This window comes from Engystomops pustulosus, chromosome 7 (genome assembly GCF_040894005.1).
Source record: "Engystomops pustulosus chromosome 7, aEngPut4.maternal, whole genome shotgun sequence".
NCBI lineage: Eukaryota > Metazoa > Chordata > Amphibia > Anura > Leptodactylidae > Engystomops > Engystomops pustulosus.
In genome coordinates this window covers 82,807,411-82,834,786 of record NC_092417.1, presented here as the reverse complement: position 1 = coordinate 82,834,786, position 27,376 = coordinate 82,807,411, and the positions used below count along the sequence as shown (strand labels likewise).

At 46.7% G+C, this 27,376-nt stretch overlaps 1 protein-coding gene across 2 annotated transcripts in view; it reads left to right on the top strand.

Annotated features, from left to right (window-relative positions):
* Positions 1 to 27,376, top strand: part of LOC140070507 (thyrotropin-releasing hormone receptor-like) — a 64,989-nt gene that overhangs the window by 9,365 nt on the left and 28,248 nt on the right. For both annotated transcript variants that reach the window (XM_072117108.1, XM_072117109.1), the window contains 2 exons: positions 6,553 to 7,077; positions 12,394 to 12,817. In XM_072117108.1, coding sequence (XP_071973209.1) covers positions 6,701 to 7,077; positions 12,394 to 12,817 — 801 coding nt within the window. In that variant the 5' untranslated portion in view covers positions 6,553 to 6,700. The remainder of the gene's footprint in view (positions 1 to 6,552; positions 7,078 to 12,393; positions 12,818 to 27,376) is intronic.

Sequence of the window (27,376 nt, the reverse complement as noted above, 5' to 3'; positions counted from 1 at the left end):
AGGATGATGAGGTGACAGACCCAAGCTGGGTTGAGAGGCCGGGTGAACACAGTGCTTCTGAGACGGAGGAGAGTCCTCGACCAGAACAGGTTGGAAGAGGCAGTGGTGGGGCCAGACGGAGAGGCAGGGCCAGAGCTGGTGCATCAGCGCCAAATGTGTCAACTAGTGAAGCTCCCGTGGCGAGGGCTCTTGCGGCGAGGGCTAGATCTTCAGAAGTCTGGAGGTTCTTTAAGGAAACACCGGATGACCGACGGACTGTGGTGTGCAACATTTGCCAAACCAGGCTCAGCAGGGGTTCCACCACTACTAGCTTAACTACCACCAGTATGCGCAGGCATATGAGTGCTAAACACCCCACACAGTGGCAACAAGCCCGTTCTCCTCCGGCCGTGCACACCACTGCTCCTTCCCCTGTGTCAGCTGATAGTCAGCCCCCTGCCCAGGTCCCTGCCACAAAAACCCCATCGTCGCCTCCACGATCCTCCACAGCATCTACCAGCGTTCAGCTCTCCATACCCCAGACGCTGGAGCGGAAACGCAAATATAGTGCAACCCACCCGCACGCCCAAGCCCTTAATGTGCACATCTCCAGATTGCTTAGCCTGGAGATGCTGCCCTATAGGCTAGTAGAGACCGAGGCCTTTCGCAACCTCATGGCGGCGGCCGCCCCTCGGTATTCGGTCCCCAGCCGCCACTACTTTTCCCGATGTGCCGTCCCAGCCCTGCACCAGCACGTGTCAGACAACATCATCCGTGCCCTGACCAACGCCGTTTCTGACAAGGTCCACCTGACCACGGACACGTGGACGAGTGCTGCCGGGCAGGGCCACTATATATCGCTGACGGCACATTGGGTTAACTTGGTGGAGGCTGGGAGCGAGTCTGACCCTGCGGCTGGTCATATACTGCCGACGCCGAGGATTGCGGGGCCTACCTCGGTCCAGGTGTTTCAGGCCTACTATGCCTCCTCCTCCTCCCACCCCTCCTCCACCTCCTCCTCCGAACTACCATCCGTGGGCACGGCGCCATCAGTCGGTAGCTCTAGGCACAGCAGCAGTGCCGTCGCTAAGCGACAGCAGGCGGTGCTCAAACTGCTGAGCCTAGGCGATAAAAGGCACACCGCCCAAGAGCTATTACAGGGCATCACGGCGCAGACTGATCTGTGGCTGGCACCGCTGAACCTGAAGCCAGGCATGGTTGTGTGTGACAACGGCCGTAACCTGGTGGCGGCTCTGCAACTCGGCAGACTGACACATGTGCCATGCCTGGCCCATGTGTTAAATCTGATAGTTCAGCGTTTCCTCAAGACATACCCCAATCTGTCTGATTTGCTCACGAAGGTGCGCCGCATCTGTGCGCATTTCAGGAAGTCCAGCACAGATGCTGCCACTCTCAGGGCAGCGCAGCGCCGCCTCCAACTGCCCGCTCACCGACTGTTGTGCGACGTGCCCACGAGGTGGAATTCAACACTGACCATGTTATCCAGAGTTTACCAGCAGCGCCGAGCGATTGTAGACTGCCAGATGTCAACTTCCACCAGAACTGGTAGTCAGGTCAGTCAGCTTCCTCAAGTCTACAATGAGGAGTGGACGTGGATGTCTGATATCTGTCAGGTGCTGAGTAACTTTGAGGAGTCAACACAGATGGTCAGTGGCGATGCCGCCATCATCAGCCTCACCATCCCGCTGCTTGGCCTGTTGAAAAACTCTCTGATCAGCATGAAGTCGGAAGCTTTGCGCTCGTCACAAGATACGGGGGAAGAAGATTCCCTTGTTGATAGCCAAAGCACCCTCAGGTCTGTTTCTCAGCGCATATCGGAGGAGGTGGAGGAGGATGAGGAGGAAGAGGAGGAGAATGTTGGCGAGACACAAGAGGGGACCATTGTTGAGTCCTTCACTGTTCAGCGTGTATGGGCAGAAGAAGAGGAGTTGGAGGAGTTGGAGGAGGAGGAAATGGACAGTCAGGCCAGTGAGGGGAGTGAATTCTTACGCGTTGGTACTCTGGCGCATATGGCAGATTTCATGCTAGGCTGCCTATCCCGTGACCCTCGCGTTCAAAGAATTTATTCCAGCACCGATTACTGGGTGTTCACTCTCCTGGACCCACGGTACAAGCAAAATCTTTCCACTCTCATCCCTGCAGAGGAAAGGAGTGTGAGAATGCATGAATACCAGCAGGCCCTGGTGCACAAGCTGAAACAGTATTTCCCTTCTGACAGCGCTAGCGGCAGAGTGCGTAGTTCTGCGGGACAAGTAGCGAGGGAGAGTAGGCGAGCAGGCAGCTTGTCCAGCACTGGCAAGGGTACGCTTTACAAGGCTTTTGCCAGCTTTATGTCACCCCAGCAAGACACTGTCACCTGTCCCCAGTCTCGGCAGAGTAGGGCTGATCTTTACAGAAAGATGGTGAGGGAGTACGTAGCTGACCATACCATCGTCCTAAATGATCACACAGCTCCCTACAACTACTGGGTTTCAAAGCTGGACATGTGGCACGAACTGGCGCTGTACGCCTTGGAGGTTCTTGCCTGCCCTGCCGCTAGCGTCTTGTCCGAGCGGGTTTTCAGTGCAGCTGGTGGCATCATCACCGATAAGCGTACACGCCTGTCGACTGACAGGCTGACGCTTATTAAGATGAATAAAGCCTGGATTTCTCATAATTTCCAATCTCCACCAGGTGAAGGAAGCTCAACCTGAATAATTGATCCACTCCTCCTCCTCCTCATTTTCCTCCTTCTCCTCCTCTTTGTACAGTAAAGCAGAGGAAACTGGCTATTTTTTGACAGGGCCCACTGGCTCTAGCTATAGTACTTTATGCATTTAATTTTTCTGGAGGGCCACCTACCCGGTCCTCTGTTTTAAACAATTTTTGGGAGTGCCACATACAGGCACTCAATCTATTCAATTTTTCTGGAGGGCCACCTACCCGGTCCTCTGTTTTAAACAATTTTTGGGAGTGCCACATACAGGCACTCAATCTATTCAATTTTTCTGGAGGGCCACCTACCTGCTCCTCTGGTTTGAACATTTTTTTGGACTGCCACATACAGGCACTCAATCTATTCCATTTTACTGGAGGGCCACCTACCTGCTCCTCTGGTTTGAAAAATTTTTGGGACTGCCACATACAGGCACTATCCAAATTAAATTGTCTCCATAGCAGCCTCCACACGTTGTCTCCATTGCTACCTCCAAAAGTCGTCCATATAGCTGCCTCCATACATCGTCCCTTTATCAAACGAGGTGTGTCAGGCAGAAATTTGGGTTGTTTTCATGGATTCCACATCAAACTTGTTAACTTTGTCGCCACCCTGCTGTGTTATCCACAAAATATACTGGCAAACTTTTATCATTTACCAATATTATTTCAGCGCTTCTTGCGCATCTGTTTACATTCCCCTCACCCGGCATATCCTAAACTTATAAGAACGCTACTACACTTGATCTTATACAAAAGTGCTGTTTGGGGAGTAGCCTAGAGACAGGGGCTTGGATTGGCGAAAGCTCGCCTGGCAGCGGAGCGCCAGCTCCATGCGCATCATGCGCTTCTTGCGCATCTGTTTACATTCCCCTCACCCGCCATATCCCAAACTTATAAGAACGCTACTACACTTAACTTGGTGCAGGCTGGGACCGAGTCTGACCCTGGGGCTGGTCATATACTGCCGACGCAGAGAATTGCGGGGCCTACCTCGGTCCAGGTCTCAAAGGCCTACTATACCTCCTCCCAACCCTCCTCCACCTCCTCCTCCTCCGAATTACCATCCGTGGGCATGGCGCCATCAGTCGGTAGCTCTAGGCACAGCAGCAGTGCCGTCGCTAAGCGACAGCAGGCGGTGCTCAAACTGCTGAGCCTAGGCGATAAAAGGCACACCGCCCAAGAGCTATTACAGGGCATTCCACATCAAACTTGTTAACTTTGTCGCCACCCTGCTGTGTAATCCACAAAATATACTTGCAAACTTTTATCATTTACCAATATTATTTCAGCGCTTCTTGCGCATCTGTTTACATTCCCCTCACCCGGCATATCCTAAACTTATAAGAACGCTACTACACTTGATCTTATACAAAAGGTTCTTAGAAGTGCTGTTTGGGGAGTAGCCTAGAGACAGGGGCTTGGATTGGCGAAAGCTCGCCTGGCAGCGGAGCGCCAGCTCCATGCCAAGATCCAACTAACATAGTTTTAACTGCAGCACCTTTAATCTACTACTAGTTCACTGCCTCCATACATGGTCCCCTTATCAAACGAGCTGTGTCAGGCAGAATTTTGGGTTGTTTTCATGGCTTCCATGTTAACTTTGTCGCCACCCTGCTGTGTAATCCACAAAATATACTGGCAAACTTTTATCATGTAGCGATATTATTTGAGCGCTTCTTGCTCACCTCCTTTGGTTCCTCTCTGCCACCCATTGGTTTGAAGCCTGAGTCCATTTAGGGTATGTCGCCATGACACTCTCTAGCCTGCTGCCGCTGCCTCTGCATGCCGTCCCCTATAGTGTCAGGGTCAATTATTGGATGTTTTAGATGCTATCTAGCTTCATTCTGTCACTCTTTCATGGCCATGCTGTTGCCCATAATTTTGGCATAATGGTGCGTTTAAGCAGCCTCAGAGGCATCCATGCATGCTGCCCCTGCTGTTTCCTGTCCATTTCCGTGGTGTTTCCATCCTTTTCTGAGGTTCCCAGGTGTTTGGCCAAGCTTCCCTGTGCAGAGCCTTGGTCCCCTTGAAAAATGCTCGAGTCTCCCATTGACTTCAATGGGGTTCGTTATTCGAGACGAGCACTCGAGCATCGGGAAAAGTTCGTCTCGAATAACGAGTACCCGAGCATTTTAGTGTTCGCTCATCTCTAATTAACAATGATAAACCAGAGACACTTACTCATAGATCCAGGCACTGGGACTGTGGTAAACTTCTTATAGTTGTTACCCATGGCTTCCTTCCTTCTAAAATTGTGCTGAGGGCTTCGCAAGCCCTTCTGTGATCTGGCTTTACAGGCTGTTACACTGTCTCATCTTTCTGCAGGAAGTGCTAAGGGTGAGAAAGTGTGACAGCTTGTAAAGCCAGATCACAGAGGGGCTAGGGTATCCCCTCAGGCTACAGAGGGGCTAGGGTGACCCATCAGGCTCGTTATCATAATTTTAAAAGTTGATTTTAGAAGAATGGAGGCCATGGATAACAAATATGAAAAGTTTACCATAATCACAGTGCCTGAATCTATGAGTAAGTGCCCTTGGTTTATCATCAATTATTTTTATGTTAGATTTCCTTTAAAAGATTGGGGCTTTGTCCCGCACTTTTGTTCAACTGTGCATGTTCTTCTAGGCTAAAACGGCTTGCACAGGTATTTAAGAAGTGTGTGCACTGCTATTGTGTCGCACGCGAGCCTTTTGTGGTGCAGCTGCGCTGGTTTCCATGCAACACAAATTAGGGGGCATTTCGTTGGTGGGTCCGACTGATTCGGACCAAGCGGCGTATTTAACTTCCAAATTGTGTTGCACGCCCTATGTTAAAGGTGCACCGCAAAAAAGATGGTGAACTCTGTCGGACCGGTGCAGGGAAGCGACAGATTCATGATTTCTGGCCTTAGTGAATTGCCGCACCGAGCATTTTACAAGAAAATAGCACTTTTAGTGCATTTTCCGAATTTCTAAGTAAATGTGCCCCATTGTGTCTTTTGTTTTTGAAAGCCTAGCTAAAGCTCTGCCCAGTATACACCCATTCTAAAAGAATTTTAGATGTGACTTTAGATGCAGCTATAGCACATACCATGCAATTTCTCTAAATATATAAATGGGGTAACTGGGGACCTGGCTGCTGCTTGTACCCCACAGTCTTGTCAGATAATGCTGTATATAACCACCTACATGTAACACACAGAGCCCCGGCAGGGCGGCAGTTCTTTCATTGCTCTGTGCCTTGTGTATCTGGTCACCTCCACTGCACCCAGGTTTGCACTTCCTTCATGACTCCTCTATGAGGTGTTCTATAAATCTTTGTGTCAACTTACAGGCCCTGTACAGTGTTTCAATTTTTCCTAGAGTGTTTACATTTCAGAACCAAATCCCACCTCCTCATAAATAATTTTTCATGTCATAATTCTAAAATGTGTCAGTTTTAGTAAATATTTTAACTACTTTTGAAGAACCGCAGATCTTGTCTTACAACTTTGCCGTGTCTCATTCCTATGTATAACATCTGACAATTCATGATCAATCTGACAACTGGGTATTGCATTCAGTTTGTCAATAGGAATTAATTGAATGACGTTTTAGGTTCGGTGTACATGATTTATTTTTTTGCAGTTTTTGAAGTCAAAGCCAGCTGTAGATCATATATGTAGAAGACATATACAGAAAGATTCTACTTTCCTCTATTTTTCAATAGAGGTTTTAGCTTCAATAAATCAGAAAAACTGATTATGTACACCAAGGCAAAATTTTTAAAGCAAATAGTTAACTTCCATTTGTGAGTTTAGGGATACATTTCCACAAGAAACAATACATTTATTAAAATTTAGCAAACTAAATACTTTAATTTTATTTTTCTTTCCAGATGTCTTTGGATGGTACATCAACATATTCATCCAATATCTCTCTCAGGATTTATCATGAAATGCACTTTCTGCAGTCCTGAGCCTGACAACATAATGGAGTTAGTATTCTAGATAAGAAGTGAAGTCAAGTGTGCATCAGGTTACAACATGGAGAACAGCAGCAAATTTGACAGCCCAACCAATGTCTCCTTGGCCAACAAAGACTTGGTTTCCAGCATGATTGAGTACAAAGCTATCTCTGTGTTTCTTGTCCTGTTAATTTGTGTTATTGGTATAATAGGGAATATCATGGTGGTCTTAGTGGTCTTCATAACTAGGGACATGAGAACCCCAACCAATTGTTACTTGGTCAGCCTGGCAGTGGCTGACTTGATGGTCTTGGTAGCTGCTGGATTGCCCAATGTATCTGACAGCCTGGCAGGAACTTGGATATATGGCCATGCTGGATGTCTTGGGATAACCTACTTCCAGTATTTAGGGATCAACGCATCCTCCTGTTCCATCACAGCTTTTACTGTTGAAAGGTAAGTCTATTCAATGAGTGATTGAATTTTTTTATCTAATTTAGGGATACTTCTTTAAAATTTTATAAGCCCAGATTTTGTTTAAAAAGCCCAGATTTTGTTTAAAAAGCCCAGATTTTGTTTAAAAAAACCTACTCAAAGGGTGGAATTCATATAGATTAACATTTCAAATGGCTCTGGCTCCAGTCTCTTTAGTAAATACAGCTGCAAACTCCACCAAATCAAACCCGATGATCACTAGGATCATCGCTCCTTGATTATATCTTTGTCAATGGTTCTATGGAAAAAGTGAGGCTTTGCCAATGGAATTTAAAGGGTAAATGACCAAACTAACTTCTAGAACCTTTTGATGGCATTTGTCAAAACAAGCTTAAAGGGAATGTGTCACAAGTGAAACAAGAGTGCTATTATTTTCAGGGGTCAGTAGTTATAGACAAAGTACTGTATGCGCCAAATGTTTTAAAAATTGTCTGTGTTATATGGTGTTTGAAATAAAGTACAGTCATGGCCAAATGTTTGGAGAATGATACAAATGTTAATTTTTACAAAGTCTACTGCATCAGGTTTTATAATGGAAATTTGCATATACTCCAAAATGTTATAAAAAGTGATCAGCTTAACAGCAATTTAATTGCAAAGTCAATATTTTCCTGGAAAATTAACTTTTTCCTCCAAAACACATTTCAACTTCATTGCAGGCCTGCCTTAAAAGGAGCAGCTAACATTGTTTCAGTACATCACAAAAATGCATCTGTGTTAAAAAAAAAAACCCATTAAAAAGAGAGACATCTAAAAACAAAAGACAACTACGGACAGTGTGAAAAAACTGGAAGGGTACACAATATATATAAACATACAGAGCTGATGTTAGCCTATAAATGCTCAGGCCAATGTTTCACAATGTAACAGGTACTGCCATGTGACTTAAACCAGTTAGATGTACTTCAACATCATGTAACAAACATCACAGCCACAAAATTTCTAGCAAGTACCCATCAGACGCCATAGAAACCCCACCGGTACACACTGTCTGACACCCCAACGCAGGGTGCGAAACGTGTTTTGGGGGTCTCCGATTTTTTTGAGCAGTAATAATGGATTAGATAGGTGTTTATTCCTACAGTTGAAGATTTTTCGGTTTTCAACATTGTTTCAGTGATTGCTCCATTAACACAGGTGTGGGTGTTGATGAGGACAGGGCTGGAGATCAATCTGTCATGATTGAGTAAGAATTACACCACTGGAAACTTTAAAAAGAGGCTGGTGCTTGGCATCATTGTTTCTCCTCTGTTAACCATGGTTATCTCTAAAGAAACACATGCAGTCATCATTGCACTGCACAAAACTGGTCAAACAGGGAAGAGTATTGCTAGAAATACAACAATCTATTGCATCATCAAGGAATTCAAGGAGAGAAGTTCCATTGTTGCCAAAAAGGCTCCAGGGTGCCCAAAAGGACCAGCAAGCACCAGGACCATTTCTTAAAAGTGTTTCAGCTTTGGGATCTGGCTACCAGCAGTGCAGAGCTTGCTCAGGAATGGCAGCAGGCAGGTGTGAGTGCATCTGCACGCACTGTGAGGCAGAGACCCTTGAGCAAGGCCTGGTGACAAGGAAGGCAGCAAAGAAGCCACTTCTCTCCAGAAAAAACATCAGGGACAGACTCCTGAGGACCGGGGTAAAGTCATTTTCTCTGATGAATCCCCTTTCTGGTTGTTTGGAACATCTGGAAAACAGCTTGTTCAGAGAAGATAAGGTGAGCGATACCACCAGTTTTGTCTCATGCCAACTGTAAAGCATCCTGCAACCATTCATGTGTGGGGTTGCTTCTCAGCCAAGGGAATCGTCTCTCTCACAGTCTTGCCTAAAAACACATCCATGAATAAAGAATGGTACCAGAATGTCCTCCAAGAGCAACTTCACCCAGCCGTCCAAGAACAGTTTGGTGATCAGCAATGCCTTTTTCAGCATTATGGAGCACCTTGCCATAAAGCAAAGGTGATAACTAAATGACTCAGGGAGCAAAACAGAGATTTTGGGTCCATGGCCTGGAAACTCCCCAGATCTTAATCCCATTGAGAACTTGTGTTCAATCAAGACAGGTGGAAAAACAAAAACACACAAATTGTGACAAAATGCAAGCATTGATTGGGCAAGAATGGACTGCTAACAGTCAGGATTTGGTCCAGAAGTTGATTGAGAGCTGCCAGGGAGAATTGCAGAGGTCCTGAAGAAGAAGGGTCAACACTGCAAATATTGACTTGCTGCATTAACTCATTCTAACTGTTAATAAAAGTTTTTGTAACTCACAACATGATTGCACTTGTATTTCTGTATGTGATAAAAACATCTGACAAACACATAAAGACCAGAGGGCAACAGATCATGTGAAAATATAATATTTGTGTCATTCTCAAAACTTATGGCCATGACTGTATGTGAAACCTGCAAGTGAGTCCCAGAGAGGAAATTTTTAAATGACAGCTTCTGTCTGCTCTATAATATATTCACTGCTCTCCTGGTCACTCCTGGCTCCTGCCCCTCGCTCCCCCTGATGACGTGTCAGCTCAATGCAGACAATCCCTCCCTCCGGCATCTCAGTACAAGAAATAGATGTGGGAGGAGGAGAGAGAGGCAGGAGCCAGGAGAGCAGTAAATATATTATAGAGCAGACAGAAGATGTCATTTGAAATTTTACTCTCTGGGACTCAATGGCAGGGAGCAATGTAAAGTTTCACATACTTTATATTAAACACCATATTAACACCATATTAACAACATTATTAATCACAGACATTTTTTAAATGTATATTTGGCATATACACTACTTTGTCTATAGCAACCTGTTTCCCTATAAAAAGAGCACTCTAGTGATTCCCTTTAAGGTCCTGGAATGGAGATTGGCTGATCTCTGGAGGATTTATGAACAGGAATGACAGCTGATAAGGTAAAAGGCATTTTTGTACCAGGGAATTTCAAGAAAGCTGTGCAGAACTTCTAATTAATATTGGCTAATAAGCTGCCCTCACACTAAGACGTCATGCACACAGCCATATACTGTTTTCAGGCCGTAAACATTGAGCCTTCTGCTGTTCTTTGCAGCCCATTGTACATTGGTGGTTGAGTCACGCTCACTGTGCCTATGCCCATTAAAAAAGCTCAGTGATATGGCAAGAACCGGCAGGAATAGGACCAGCTCTACAACTCGGGTGCATGCACTGTGCTTTGAAGCACTGTGACTGTTGACAATAAAAGGCTATGAGGGCTCTGAGTTAGCTGCAGTTTGTGTGGCTATTAACTACAAGTTTAATTCCTCCATTATATGAATGAGGTATAAGATCTCTGTGAGAAAGATTTTCTTTCTATTTCAGAACAATCACTTACTGTATGAGGCTGCCACGTATATTTATATGTAACCAAATGTGGGTATTTTGTAAAATCTGTTCTTAATATGTGGAACTGACAATGTTCCATCAATCAGTCATGTGACCATATAATATCACTGAGGATGCTGTGAATGGTTACAAGACTACCTGTGTTTATCAAAAATCATTCAGATTTTTTCCTTTTAATTCCTGCTTTACAGGAGTTATGCTTTCTTAAACGTTGAATTAATAAATGAAATACCTGAGCATGGGGGACCCAGATAAAATAAGGGCATTGCTTTTTTTTGGAACCGTACATTCTCTTTCCATGATTGTTGCCTCGATTCCCTTAACTCCCGAATAGCCACGAGGGCAAAGAATACTTTTCAGTTTGGCAAGAGGTTGGAACTACAGCCAAATTGCCACTGTCAGTGTCTGTACCAATAAGCCTTAACCACAGTTAACCCCTTAACGACTTGGCCTTTTTTAGTTTTTTCACTTCCATTTTTCACACCCCACCTTCAAAAATCTATAACTTTTTTATTTTTCCACATAAAGAGCTCTGTTATGGCTTATTTTCTGCGTAACAAATTGCACTTCGTAGTGACGGTATTTAATGTTCCATGGCGCGTACTGGGAAGCGGGAAAAAAATTCCAAATGCAGTGAAAATGGTGAAAAAACACATTTGCGACGTTTTCTTGTGGGCTTGGATTTTACAGCTTTCACTGAGCGCCCCAAATGACATGTCTACTTTATTCTTTGGGTTGCTACGATCACAGGGATACCACATTTGTACAGGTTTTATAATGTTTTCATACATTTAAAAAAATTAAAACCTCCTGTACAAAAATTTTTTTTTTATTTTGTCATCTTCTGGCGCTAATAACTTTTTCATACTTTGGTGTACGAAGCTGTGGGTGGTATCATTTTTTGCGACTTTTGATGGCGTTTTCATTGCTATCATTGTTAGGACTGTGCTACCTTTTGATCACTTTTTATTAATTTTTTTATATTTTCCAAAATGGCAAAAAAATGTCATTTTTGACTTTGGACGCTATTTTCCGTTACGGGGTTAAACGCAGTGAAAAACCGTTATTATATTTTGATAGATCGGACATTTTCGGACGCGGTGATACCTAATGTGTTTATGATTTTTACTGTTTATTAATATTAATATCAGTTCTAGGGAAAGGGGGGTGATTTGAATTTTTAGGTTTTTTTAATATAATTTTTTTTTTTTAAACTTTTTTTTACTTTTACTTTAACTATTTTTCAGACTCCCTAGGGTACTTTAACCCTAGGTTGTCTGATCGATCCTACCATATACTGCCATACTGCAATATGGCAGTATATGGGGATTTTACTCCTCATTCATTACAATGTGCTGATAGCACATTGTAATGAATAGGTTAAAACGAGACAGCTTCGGGCCTTCGTGAGGCCCGATGCTGTCATGGCAACGGATCACCGCTCCCCGTGACGTCATCGGGGAGCGAAGATCCGCGCCAAGATGGCGGCGCCCATGCGGCGCCATCTTTTTGAAGCCTCCGGCAGCATTGCCGGAGGTGATCGCAGTGAAAGCACCCGCGATCGGTGCTAGCACCGATCGCGGGTGTTACCGGTAAGCCTTTGCTGCAATATGCAGCAAAGACTTACCGGCTATGGAGAGGGCTCGGCCCGCGAGCCCTCTCCATGCACCGGGACCCGGCGCGCGCCGTACTAGTACGGCGCGCGTCGGGAAGAAGGTTCTTTAACTTAATTTTTATAAATCAAGCATTAGGTGACCTAAATCTCATGATCTTAGGTCATCTCACATTTTCTTTCCACAGATACTATAACTATTAAGCTAGGTTTTAGGACCCATTTTTGTCTCTGTAAATGGCCCTCTATGTTCAATGCAATGAGTCCTGCTTAAGTGATAGCTCCATGTGGATTCTTCTGTTCCTTTTTTAGATACATTGCCATTTGCCACCCTATGAAAGCACAGACAGTGTGTACCGTGTCTCGCGCCAAGCGCATTATTGCCATCGTTTGGTTCTTCACCTGCATCTACTGCATGTTATGGTTCTTCCTTGTGGATATTCAAGTGAACAAGAACCAACAGGTGGAATGTGGATACAAGGTTTCCAGGAACCTCTACCTGCCCATTTACTTTACAGACTTTGCCATATTTTATGTGATCCCACTGTTCTTGGCCACCATCTTGTATGGGCTCATTGGTCGAATCTTGTTTCTTAGTCCTATTCCAAATCATCCTGAGAGCACCACAGAGAGATTGAGGGAGAAAAGCAACAAGGAAAAGAATGGGACTGAATCTGAGAGCAACAAGACAAACAATCGTAATCGACCTAAGGGAGCATTGTCGTCAAGGAAACAGGTAGGTCCTAAACATAACTCAACTGAAATAAAATCATCTGCCCACTCTACAGCTCTCACCGTAGTGATGCCCATGCATCCAAATCATTTAGTGCCTATTTATTGGATTAGAGCAAAGGTTTGTGTAAAAGGCTTTCGAAGGGTCGGGATCCCAAGGATCCACTCAAGTTTGGAGAAGGTAGGTAGGCACTTTTCTCCATTGTGTGTAAGCCTCTGGTCAGAGGTTCACTTTGATTTTTCACATGTTCTGGTATGTTATGCAATCATTTTTGGGTCATTGTAGGCTAAGATTATAATTAGAGATGAGCGAACATGCTCGTCCGAGCTTGATGCTCGGTCGAGCATTAGCGTACTCGAAACTGCTCGTTGCTCGGACGAATACTTCGCCCGCTCGAGAAAATGGCAGCTCCCGCCGTTTTGCTTTTTGGCGGCCAGAAACAGAGCCAATCACAAGCCAGGAGACTCTGCACTCCACCCAGCATGACGTGGTACCCTTACACGTCGATAGCAGTGGTTGGCTGGCCAGATCAGGTGACCCTGGGATAGACTAGCCGCTGCCCGCGCTGCTCGGATCATTCTGTGTCTGGATGCCGCTAGGGAGAGAGCTGCTGCTGGTCAGGGAAAGCGTTAGGGTGTTCTATTAGCTTACTGTTAGGCAGGAGTGATTCTCCAAGAACCCAACAGCCCTTCTTAGGGCTACAATAACGTTCTACTTTTTTTTTTTTTTATTTGCATCTAGTACCATTTTGTGAGGAATTAGCAGGGGGACTTGCTACCGTTGTGTTTAGCTCTTAGTGGCACACATATCCACCTCAAACACCAAAGTGGGAAAATTTAGTAGGGGTTGGATTTCAATTAGGCACAGTCTGCCATTTGTCCTTTTTTATTTTACGTTTATTTTGTTTAATAACTCAGTGTCATCTCATCTGGCATATTAGTGTGCTTTCATACTTGGCTAGAAAATAGCCATAGGAGAATCCAAACGGCTTACTTGCGCCTACAGTAGCGTTATATATTTGATTTCTGGTTGATCTGCTGGTGGCTGTACTTGCTGCAGTGCATCTACTAGCCAATTGTGAGCAATTTGTAGTGAGACTTGCGACCGCTGTGTTTTGCGCTTAGTGACGCACATATCCATTGCAAAGACCGAAGTGGGAAAATTTAGTAGGGGTTGGATTTCAATTAGGCACAGTCTGCCATTTGTCCTTTTTTATTTTACGTTTATTTTGTTTAATAACTCAGTGTCATCTCATCTGGCATATTAGTGTGCTTTCATACTTGGCTAGAAAATAGCCATAGGAGAATCCAAACGGCTTACTTGCGCCTACAGTAGCGTTATATATTTGATTTCTGGTTGATCTGCTGGTGGCTGTACTTGCTGCAGTGCATCTACTAGCCAATTGTGAGCAATTTGTAGTGAGACTTGCGACCGCTGTGTTTTGCGCTTAGTGACGCACATATCCATTGCAAAGACCGAAGTGGGAAAATTTAGTAGGGGTTGGATTTCAATTAGGCACAGTCTGCCATTTGTCCTTTTTTATTTTACGTTTATTTTGTTTAATAACTCAGTGTCATCTCATCTGGCATATTAGTGTGCTTTCATACTTGGCTAGAAAATAGCCATAGGAGAATCCAAACGGCTTACTTGCGCCTACAGTAGCGTTATATATTTGATTTCTGGTTGATCTGCTGGTGGCTGTACTTGCTGCAGTGCATCTACTAGCCAATTGTGAGCAATTTGTAGTGAGACTTGCGACCGCTGTGTTTTGCGCTTAGTGACGCACATATCCATTGCAAAGACCGAAGTGGGAAAATTTAGTAGGGGTTGGATTTCAATTAGGCACAGTCTGCCATTTGTCCTTTTTTATTTTACGTTTATTTTGTTTAATAACTCAGTGTCATCTCATCTGGCATATTAGTGTGCTTTCATACTTGGCTAGAAAATAGCCATAGGAGAATCCAAACGGCTTACTTGCGCCTACAGTAGCGTTATATATTTGATTTCTGGTTGATCTGCTGGTGGCTGTACTTGCTGCAGTGCATCTACTAGCCAATTGTGAGCAATTTGTAGTGAGACTTGCGACCGCTGTGTTTTGCGCTTAGTGACGCACATATCCATTGCAAAGACCGAAGTGGGAAAATTTAGTAGGGGTTGGATTTCAATTAGGCACAGTCTGCCATTTGTCCTTTTTTATTTTACGTTTATTTTGTTTAATAACTCAGTGTCATCTCATCTGGCATATTAGTGTGCTTTCATACTTGGCTAGAAAATAGCCATAGGAGAATCCAAACGGCTTACTTGCGCCTACAGTAGCGTTATATATTTGATTTCTGGTTGATCTGCTGGTGGCTGTACTTGCTGCAGTGCATCTACTAGCCAATTGTGAGCAATTTGTAGTGAGACTTGCGACCGCTGTGTTTTGCGCTTAGTGACGCACATATCCATTGCAAAGACCGAAGTGGGAAAATTTAGTAGGGGTTGGATTTCAATTAGGCACAGTCTGCCATTTGTCCTTTTTTATTTTACGTTTATTTTGTTTAATAACTCAGTGTCATCTCATCTGGCATATTAGTGTGCTTTCATACTTGGCTAGAAAATAGCCATAGGAGAATCCAAACGGCTTACTTGCGCCTACAGTAGCGTTATATATTTGATTTCTGGTTGATCTGCTGGTGGCTGTACTTGCTGCAGTGCATCTACTAGCCAATTGTGAGCAATTTGTAGTGAGACTTGCGACCGCTGTGTTTTGCGCTTAGTGACGCACATATCCATTGCAAAGACCGAAGTGGGAAAATTTTGTAGGGGTTGGATTTCAATTCGGCACAGTCTGCCATTTTTCCTTTTTTATTTTACGTTTATTTTGTTTAATAACTCAGTGTCATCTCATCTGGCATAGTAGTGTGCTTTCATACTTGGCTAGAAAATAGCCATAGCTATAGGATAGCATCGTTTGTTTTTAAAAACTCAAAAACACAAAAAAAAACAAAAAACACAAAAAAAAGTTAAAAAAAAACTAAAGTTATAACTCTCATTTTAAAAATGTTTAACCCGAGGGCTAGGGGTAGAGGACGAGGGCGGGGACGTGGGCGTCCAACTACTGCAGGGGTCAGAGGCTGTGGTCCTGGGCGGGGTGAGACACCACCTGCTTATGAGGGAGCAGGGGAACGCCGCAGAGCTACACTCCCTAGGTTCATGTCTGAAGTTACTGGGACTCGTGGTAGAGCACTGTTGAGGCCAGAACAGTGCGAACAGGTGATGTCGTGGATTGCTGACAATGCTTCGAGCAATTTGTCCACCAGTCAGTCTTCCACGCAGTCCACCCATGGCACCGAAATCGCCACTCCTCCAGCTCCTGCACCTCAGCCTCCTCCCCCCCAGTCTGCCCCCTCCCAGGAAAATTTGGCATTTGAACCGGCATACTCTGAGGAACTGTTTTCTGGACCCTTCCCACAGTCACAAACCACTTGTCCGGTTGCTGCTGAGCAATTTTCCGATGCCCAGGTTTTCCACCAGTCACAGTCTGTGGGTGATGATGACCTTCTTGACGTAGTGGAAGTGTGTAAAGAGGTGTCCGACGATGAGGAGACACGGTTGTCAGACAGTGGGGAAGTTGTTGTCAGGGCAGGAAGTCCGAGGGGGGAGCAGACTGAGGGATCGGAGGAAGATGAGGTGACAGACCCAAGCTGGGTTGAGAGGCCGGGTGAACACAGTGCTTCTGAGACGGAGGAGAGTCCTCGACCAGAACAGGTTGGAAGAGGCAGTGGTGGGGCCAGACAGAGTCTGACCCTGCGGCTGGTCATATACTGCCGACGCCGAGGATTGCGGGGCCTACCTCGGTCCAGGTGTTTCAGGCCTACTATGCCTCCTCCTCCTCCCACCCCTCCTCCACCTCCTCCTCCGAACTACCATCCGTGGGCACGGCGCCATCAGTCGGTAGCTCTAGGCACAGCAGCAGTGCCGTCGCTAAGCGACAGCAGGCGGTGCTCAAACTGCTGGGCCAAGGCGATAAAAAGCACACCGCCCAAGAGCTGTTACAGGGCATCACGGCGCAGACTGATCTGTGGCTGGCACCGCTGAACCTGAAGCCAGGCATGGTTGTGTGTGACAACGGCCGTAACCTGGTGGCGGCTCTGCAACTCGGCAGACTGACACATGTGCCATGCCTGGCCCATGTGTTAAATCTGATAGTTCAGCGTTTCCTCAAGACATACCCCAATCTGTCTAGTTTGCTCACGAAGGTGCGCCGCATCTGTGCGCATTTCAGGAAGTCCAGCACAGATGCTGCCACTCTCAGGGCAGCGCAGCGCCGCCTCCAACTGCCCGCTCACCGACTGTTGTGCGACGTGCCCACGAGGTGGAATTCAACACTGACCATGTTATCCAGAGTTTACCAGCAGCGCCGAGCCATTGTAGACTGCCAGATGTCAACTTCCACCAGAACTGGTAGTCAGGTGAGTCAGCTTCCTCAAGTCTACAATGAGGAGTGGACGTGGATGTCTGATATCTGTCAGGTGCTGAGTAACTTTGAGGAGTCAACACAGATGGTCAGTGGCGATGCCGCCATCATCAGCCTCACCATCCCGCTGCTTGGCCTGTTGAAAAACTCTCTGATCAGCATGAAGTCGGAAGCTTTGCGCTCGTCACAAGAGACGGGGGAAGAAGATTCCCTTGTTGATAGCCAAAGCACCCTCAGGTCTGTTTCTCAGCGCATATCGGAGGAGGTGGAGGTGGAGGAGGATGAGGAGGAAGAGGAGGAGAATGTTGGCGAGACACAAGAGGGGACCATTGTTGAGTCCTTCACTGTTCAGCGTGTATGGGCAGAAGAAGAGGAGTTGGAGGAGTTGGAGGAGGAGGAAATGGACAGTCAGGCCAGTGAGGGGAGTGAATTCTTACGCGTTGGTACTCTGGCGCATATGGCAGATTTCATGCTAGGCTGCCTATCCCGTGACCCTCGCGTTCAAAGAATTTATTCCAGCACCGATTACTGGGTATTCACTCTCCTGGACCCACGGTACAAGCAAAATCTTGCCACTCTCATCCCTGCAGAGGAAAGGAGTGTGAGAATGCATGAATACCAGCAGGCCCTGGTGCACAAGCTGAAACAGTATTTCCCTTCTGACAGCGCTAGCGGCAGAGTGCGTAGTTCTGCGGGACAAGTAGCGAGGGAGAGTAGGCGAGCAGGCAGCTTGTCCAGCACTGGCAAGGGTACGCTTTACAAGGCTTTTGCCAGCTTTATGTCACCCCAGCAAGACACTGTCACCTGTCCCCAGTCTCGGCAGAGTAGGGCTGATCTTTACAGAAAGATGGTGAGGGAGTACGTAGCTGACCATACCATCGTCCTAAATGATCACACAGCTCCCTACAACTACTGGGTTTCAAAGCTGGACATGTGGCACGAACTGGCGCTGTACGCCTTGGAGGTTCTTGCCTGCCCTGCCGCTAGCGTCTTGTCCGAGCGGGTTTTCAGTGCAGCTGGTGGCATCATCACCGATAAGCGTACACGCCTGTCGACTGACAGCGCTGACAGGCTGACGCTTATTAAGATGAATAAAGCCTGGATTTCTCATAATTTCCAATCTCCACCGGGTGAAGGAAGCTCAACCTGAATAATTGATCCACTCCTCCTCCTCCTCATTTTCCTCCTTCTCCTCCACTTTGTACAGTAAAGCAGAGGAAACTGGCTATTTTTTGACAGGGCCCACTGGCTCTAGCTATAGTACTTTATGCATTTAATTTTTCTGGAGGGCCACCGACCCGGTCCTCTGTTTTAAACAATTTTTGGGAGTGCCACATACAGGCACTCAATCTATTCAATTTTTCTGGAGGGCCACCGACCCGGTCCTCTGTTTTAAACAATTTTTGGGAGTGCCACATACAGGCACTCAATCTATTCCATTTTTCTGGAGGGCCACCTACCTGCTCCTCTGGTTTGAAAACTTTTTGGGACTGCCACATACAGGCACTCAATCTATTCCATTTTTCTGGAGGGCCACCTACCTGCTCCTCTGGTTTGAAAACTTTTTGGGACTGCCACATACAGGCACTCAATCTATTCCATTTTTCTGGAGGGCCACCTACCTGCTCCTCTGGTTTGAAAACTTTTTGGGACTGCCACATACAGGCACTCAATCTATTCCATTTTTCTGGAGGGCCACCTACCTGCTCCTCTGGTTTGAAAACTTTTTGGGACTGCCACATACAGGCACTCAATCTATTCCATTTTTCTGGAGGGCCACCTACCTGCTCCTCTGGTTTGAAAACTTTTTGGGACTGCCACATACAGGCACTCAATCTATTCCATTTTTCTGGAGGGCCACCTACCTGCTCCTCTGGTTTGAAAACTTTTTGGGACTGCCACATACAGGCACTCAATCTATTCCATTTTTCTGGAGGGCCACCTACCTGCTCCTCTGGTTTGAAAAATTTTTGGGACTGCCACATACAGGCACTATCCAAATTAAATTGTCTCCATAGCAGCCTCCACACGTTGTCTCCATTGCTACCTCCAAAAGTCGTCCATATAGCTGCCTCCATACATCGTCCCTTTATCAAACGAGGTGTGTCAGGCAGAAATTTGGGTTGTTTTCATGGATTCCACATCAAAGTTGTTAACTTTGTCGCCACCCTGCTGTGTTATCCACAAAATATACTGGCAAACTTTTATCATTTACCGATATTATTTCAGCGCTTCTTGCGCATCTGTTTACATTCCCCTCACCCGGCATATCCTAAACTTATAAGAACGCTACTACACTTGATCTTATACAAAAGGTTCTTAGATGTGCTGTTTGGGGAGTAGCCTAGAGACAGGGGCTTGGATTGGCGAAAGCTCGCCTGGCAGCGGAGCGCCAGCTCCATGCCAAGATCCAACTAACATAGTTTTAACTGCAGCACCTTTAATCTACTACTAGTTCACTGCCTCCATACATGGTCCCCTTATCAAACGAGCTGTGTCAGGCAGAATTTTGGGTTGTTTTCATGGATTCCATGTTAACTTTGTCGCCACCCTGCTGTGTAATCCACAAAATATACTGGGAAACTTTTATCATGTAGCGATATTATTTGAGCGCTTCTTGCTCACCTCCTTTGGTTCCTCTCTGCCACCCATTGGTTTGAAGCCTGAGTCCATTTAGGGTATGTCGCCATGCCACTCTCTAGCCTGCCGCTGCTGCCGCTGCCTCTGCATGCCGTCCCCTATAGTGTCAGGGTCAATTATTGGATGTTTTAGATGCTATCTAGCTTCATTCTGTCACTCTGCCATGGCCATGCTGTTGCCCATAATTTTGGCATAATGGTGCGATTAGGCAGCCTCAGAGGCATCCATGCATGCTGCCCCTGCTGTTTCCTGTCCATTTCCGTGGTGTTTCCATCCTTTTCTGAGGTTCCCAGGTGTTTGGCCAAGCTTCCCTGTGCAGAGCCTTGGTCCCCTTGAAAAATGCTCGAGTCTCCCATTGACTTCAATGGGGTTCGTTATTCGAGACGAGCACTCGAGCATCGGGAAAAGTTCGTCTCGAATAACGAGTACCCGAGCATTTTAGTGTTCGCTCATCTCTAATTATAATATACACCATGTCTGATATTCTTTTGTGTTAAGCCATATTTCTCTGTAATCGATGTTCTATATTATTACATGTTCAGCAACTGTATATGCAACAGCATCTGCAAAAACTCAATGCCATCATATTTTTTATTCTTCATTAAAAGTTTATCTAAAAAAATAAAAATAAAAAATGGGCACCCAGGAGTGTCAGGAAAGTATAAAACTGCATCTGATAAGTCTATGGCATGTGAGAGTAACCATCCGCCATAGTATTCAATTGTACCCATTTCCTGAGGAGAGAGATGCAGTGGACTTGCTTGTACTTGTTAAATGTAATAAACAGGGCAACAAATGCCCAGACATTGCCCTAGATACCTGCTGTTAATGACATCAATGAATTTGTGTTGTGTAAGGCCAGATCATAACATATTAGTTTTGCTAGTAATATTTTGAAACACAGTAATTTAAAGGTTTATTCCTTTCTCACAGAGTGATATGGCATATCACTAGAACATGTCATCAGGGAGTCCCACCGACGCACAGCAACAATCTTGGCAGCATACAGACAAAGCAATTTCACATCTACCCTGCAATAAAGAAATCCTAGAATTACACACCACACATTTTTTTCTCTATCTTCCTTGGCTATCCAAGTAAAAGACATTAACCAGCAGATTTGTGTATAATATGAAGTGTATTCACTGCAAAAGTGCTTTTCAGTACCTCTCGACCTCTTCTACTGCCTCAGCTTTTCTACTGGAAGATCATGGTTCTTCTCTTTACTTAATACGTCCCTCACTCCAGTGCTGCAGCCCTTGGATCAGAAAACACACACATTGGGGCAGATTTATCAAACTGTCTGAAAGTCAGAATATTTCTAGTTGCCCATGGCAACCAATCACAGCTTCCCTTTAAAATATTCACGAGCACTGGCAAATTGAAAGCTGAGCTGTGATTGGTTGCCATGGGCAACTAGAAATATTCTGACTTTCAGACAGCTTGATAAATCTGCCCCATTTAGTCCATGAAACCTTGTTTCCATTTTGCATGCAGGATTTTTCTGGCCTAATACAGTATTTCTGGTTTCTAAAACAACCTCTACTATTGGTGTGAACTTACCTATAAGAACATAAACCTGCACACATGGACATATTTTTCTTTGTACTTTCTTTGTGCGACACTTTGGGCCACATTTATTAAAGCGTTTACATCAGTTTTTGTCTGGCTTTGATCTAAAAAGACCAGTTTTGTGTCTCGGCTGCACTGTGTTCAAAAAGACAATAAAAATATGCACCTAAAGGGACGTGTTACTGCTTAGGGTGATGGCACACGTGGCGTTTTGTATGCTTTTTTTTGGCCCGTTTTCAAGAAGTCCGTCAAATAACCGCAGGCGTTTTTTGAAAACACATGCATTTTTGACCAATGTGAATTAAGATAATTGGTCAAACCTGTCAAAAATGGATGCATTTTTTAACGGCTTAAAAACGGGCCAAAAACACGTCTGAGTTTACTCACTGTCACGGGTGGTCAGCCAGGGCAGCTCACCTCTCCCCGTTCCTGAATCTCAGCCGAGTTCCTAGGACGCCACCTTCAGGAAATTTAAAGGGCCAGCGCACCGCTAATTGGTACACTGGCTGATCACTTCCCCTTTAAAAATCCAGTACCTGAGGGGGCGTGGCCGGCAGCGCATGGAGTAGCACGCACATTGCAGAGCTCCGTGCATCCAGACCCAAAAGCGGCTAATATCGGCTTCTCACCAGGCTACAAACCGACCCAACGCATACCCTGCAACAAGCTGATATACCGGCTTCATGGGGAAAGCGAAGAAAAGAATGGGACCGGCAAAATTAACGGAGTTCTTCACCACCACGAGGTCCCATGATGGCGGCCGCAACACGTGGGCAGCAGCAGCGGAACCCCATCTAAGAAACTCCGCAGCCTCCTCTCCACATTCATCAGCGGGACTCCCGCAGGCATCACAGGTACCTGCACTGCTTCATTCTCTCCTCACATCGGAGATAACATCCCCGGTTAGCAGCCCCGGATCATTAGAGGCATATCAAACGGCAGCCCCGCAGGTACACACACAGCAGCACATAGCTGCACCTTTAACTCCCACAGGGAGACCATTATCAGAAGACTTACTGAAAACATTATTAGGAGATTTGCGATCATCTCTTCAAAACGATATAAAGTCTGCATTAGCGGTTTTTCAAAAAGAATGTGAAGAGTTGGGGGAGCGCACAGCTCATGTGGAAACTAAGATGGCGGAGTTTACCCTTGCTCACAATGAGCTAGTTGATGCAAATAATGCACTGGAAGATGAGGTGAGAGACTTACGTTTAAAACTAGCTGACATGGAGGATTGCTCCAGAAGGAATAATGTGAGGTTCAGGGGTATACCTGAAACAATTAAACCAGAAATGCTGGAAGAGTTCCTAACAGATTTTTTTGTAGCACTGATACCGGATGCGCCGCAAAGTGAATTACTGATAGACAGAGTGCATAGACTGCCAAAGGCGAAATCCTTACCGGCTTCAGTCCCAAGGGACGTGATCGCCAGATTACATTTTTTTCACTTTAAAGAAAAATTAATGAGGAAAGTCAGAAACCCGGAAGAGCTACCAGAACGTTTTAAAGGAATCACCCTTTTTGCGGATTTATCTGCTGTTACCCTGGCAAGACGAAGGGAGTTCCAAGAAGCGGCAAAAATTCTGCGTACAAATAATATCCCATACAAGTGGGGGTTCCCTGTAAAAATTATAGTGCGCAAAGAAGACCGGAATATAGTAGCTACAACTCCAGCAAAGCTAAGACAACTCCTACAAGAATGGAATCTCTTGCCAACAGGTGATACAGATCTACCAACTAAAGGCTCCTTGGTACCAGCACACTTGGCAGAAGAATGGCGATAAGAGATCTTCATAGAAGGGACTGGTTTGGCCTTCGGAGCATAGAGACTTACTAATATCTTGGTCTGGTGAGATATGATCTATGTTATAAGGGTCTGGTTCGGTATTGCTGGATCATGGTGTGTCTAGCAAACACGATATGTACCCCTTTTGAATCCATGGGTAGGATTCAAAGTCCTTTGTATCTAGTGACATATGTCACAATGGTTTTAGTTAAATTCCAAGTTAAATTTCCCTTTGTTGTGCAGACATTATCCACCAATAGCAATGTGATTGTCAATTTATTGCTAAACAAATCTCATGTAAGCATATTAACTTTAAAAATGCTATGGTACTGAAATTCACCTCGGTTAACGTTAAAGGGCTTAACAGCCCATATAAGAGGTCCATTATGTGGAGAGTGTCACGGGTGGTCCCGCGATCCCCGTCGCGGATCGCGGGCTCACCCGTGCTGTCGGTCCCCCGCCAGCGCGCCGCAAGCGCTACTCACGGGTCCCGGCTCCTGCCCCGCCGGCATCGGCTCCGTCTGCGGCTGCTCCGTCCCCTTCGGCTGTGCGTGCGCGTCCCCGACAGCTAGGGCGCGCGCGCGGCAAGTTCTGCAAATTTAAAGGGCCAGCGTGCCACTAATTGGCGCTGGTCCTTTCCCTTTAAACTATTTAACCCTGCCTCTTCCTGTTACCCTTGCCGGATCTTTGTGCCTTGCGCCCTAGAGAAAGCTGTATTTGATGCCTTGTGCTGTTCTTGAGATTTCCTGTTGTGACCCCCGTTCCGTTTCTGACTACGCTCCTTTGCCGCCTGCCCTGACCTGTTGCTACGACTCTGACTACGAACCTGTGCTGCCCGTCCTGACCTCCTGCCTGACCCCGACTACGAGATTGCCTGCCGATTCTGTACCTCGACCTTGGCTGCCACTGCGGACAAGTCACACCTGTGGAACGACCTGGTGGTACCACGCCGCAGCAAGTCCAACCCGCTTTGCGGCGGGCTCTGGTGAAAACCGGGTGCCACTTAGACTCCGGTCCCAGGTAGTGGCTTGTTCCATCGTCCGCAGTGGTTCAGAGGATCCACAACCTCTAAGCCTGACAGTAAGATCCGGCCATGGATCCCGCTGAGGTGCCGCTTCCTACTCAGCCGACTCTGGCTGCCATCGTGGGTCAGCAATCCCGAGAGATTGTCGCTCAACGCCAACAGCTGGAACAGGTTTCCGCCATGCTGCAGCAGCTGCTGGCCACCCAGCAACAGCTTCCTGAGGACGACCCAGTGGCTCCCGCTACCCCGGCTTCTCTTCCCGCCGCTGAACCGAGGCTACGGCTGTCTATGCCCGGGAAGTATGATGGTGATCCCAAGTCTTGCAGGGGCTTCATAACCCAGTGCTCCCTGCATTTCGAGTTGATGCCGTCTCAATTCTTCACGGAACGATCCAAGGTGGCCTTCATCGTCAGCCTTCTCTCCGGTTAGGCCCTGGCCTGGGCTACTCCTCTCTGGGACAGAGGCGACCCGGTCACAGACAATCTCACTGCATTTCTGGCGGAGTTCCGGTCCATTTTTGAGGAACCTGCACGGGCCTCTTCTGCTGAGACTGCGCTGTTGAATCTCCGCCAGGGGGGCTCATCCGTGGGAGAATATGCGGTCCAGTTCCGTACCTTGGTCACGGAACTCTCCTGGAACGATGCGGCCCTGTCCGCAACCTTCAAGAAGGGACTTGCCCCTCATATTAAAGACGCTCTGGCCGCTCGGGATCTGCCGTCTACCCTGGGTGGTCTTATCACCTTAGCCACCCGGATTGACGTGCGATTTAGAGAGCGTGCCGAGGAATTACGCCTAGAGCAACCGCAAGTTCGCCCACTACGATTTCCTCGCCTGGCTCCTGCTTTTCAAAGACCGCTCCAGCCCCCTGATGTACCACCCGTGGAGGAGCCAATGGAGGTGGACAGGCTCAGACTCTCTTCCCAGGAGCGTATCAGAAGGCGTCAGGGAAACCTCTGCTTCTACTGTGCCAGTCCTGGACACTTCCTGGGGTCTTGCCCTATCCGTCCCCAACCTTCGGGAAACGCCAGCACCTAGGGTTCTTGGGAGAAGCGTCCCTAGGTGTGAGCAAAGCTTCTCCACGTTTGATGATACCGGTGCTTCTCAGCGTGGGCACTGGCACCAAGATTCAGGTCTCTGCCTTCTTGGACTCAGGCTCCGCGGGGAACTTCGTGGATGCCGCCTTGGTCTCCCGTAGAGATGAGCGAGTATACTCGTCCGAGCTTGATGCTCGTTCGAGTATTAAGGTACTCGAAACGGCTCGTTGCTCGGACGAGTATTTCCCCTGCTCGAGATCGAGCATTTAATTAAAAAAACACAGTGAAGAACAATGAAGAATAGAATAAAAACAGTGAACACAGGATCATTTAAGTGAAAAAGACAGTGAAGAACACAGTGAAGAATAGATTACAGATGTTCGGCACATCTGCTTACTTGTCGGAAGATACGCGCGGAACGGGCAGCACGGGGGAGACAGACATCGGGCAGCACGGGGGAGACAGACATCGGGCAGCACGGGGGACACAGACATCGGGCAGCACGGGGGACACAGACATCGGGCAGCACGGGGGAGACAGACATCGGGCAGCACGGGGGAGACAGACATCGGGCAGCACGGGGGAGACAGACATCGGGCAGCACGGGGGAGACAGACATCGGGCAGCACGGGGGAGACAGACATCGGGCAGCACGGGGGACACAGACATCGGGCAGCACGGGGGAGACAGACATCGGGCAGCACGGGGGAGACAGACATCGGGCAGCACGGGGAGACTTCAGTGGAAGAAGAGGAGCGGATCCCGGGACAGCGTATCACCCCGACAAGTAAGCAGATGTGCAGAACATCTGTAATCTATTCTTCACTGTGTTTTTCACTGCGTTTTTCACTTAAATCATCCTGTGTTCACTGTTTTTATTCTATTCTTCACTGTTCTTCACATCTGTTAACTTGTCGGGAGATAATATACGCACGGAACAGTGAAGAATAGATTGCAGATATTTGCATACATCTGATCACTTATCAGAAGACATTCTTTTTCATTTAAATAACACATTTTATTCCTGAGCCATGGTCCCTTTGAAAAATGCTCAGGTCTCCCATTGACTTCAATGGGGCTCGTTATTCGAGACGAGCACTCGAGCATCTGGAAAAGTTCGTCTCGAATAACGAGCACCCGAGTGGACAAATCCTTTCTGACCCGGTCCACTACCGCACCAAGCCACTGTCCGTGCAAGTCGGTGTGCTGCACAAGGAGAACCTGTCCTTTTATGTGCTTCCACGTTCCACATCCTCCATCCTGTTGGGTCTACCTTGGTTGCAGTTCCACGCACCCGTTCTTGACTGGAAGACGGGGGAGATCCTTCGGTGGGGACCCGACTGCCAATCTCGCTGTGTGGATTTGCCTCGTCCTGTGCCTGTTCTGGCTTCTTCTGTGTCCCTTAAGGCCCTGGAGGGTCTTCCGGCATGTTATAAGGACTTTCGTGATGTCTTCTCAAAGAAGCAAGCTGAGACGTTGCCACCTCACCGTCCCTACGATTGTCCTGTGGATCTGTTGCCGGGCACTTCTCCCCCACGGGGTCGTGTGTATCCGCTTTCTGTACCAGAAACCACAGCCATGTCGGACTATATCCAAGAAAATCTGCAGAGGGGATTTATTCGCAAGTCTTCCTCTCCGGCTGGTGCAGGTTTTTTCTTTGTGACCAAAAAGGACGGGTCACTCCGACCATGCATAGACTACCGCGGTCTTAACAAAATCACGGTTAAGAACCGTTATCCGTTGCCATTGGTCACTGAGTTGTTTGACCGCCTTCGTGGAGCCAAGATCTTCTCCAAATTGGATCTTCGTGGGGCTTACAACCTCATTCGTATCCGCCAAGGGGATGAATGGAAGAACGCTTTTAATACCCATGATGGACACTTTGAATATCTGGTGATGCCGTTCGGACTCTGTAATGCACCAGCCGTCTTTCAGGAGTTCGTGAATGACATCTTTAGAGACTTGCTTTATGTCTGTGTGGTGGTCTATCTGGACGATATCCTCGTGTTTTCTCTGGACCTTGAGACCCACCAAGTCCAAGTAC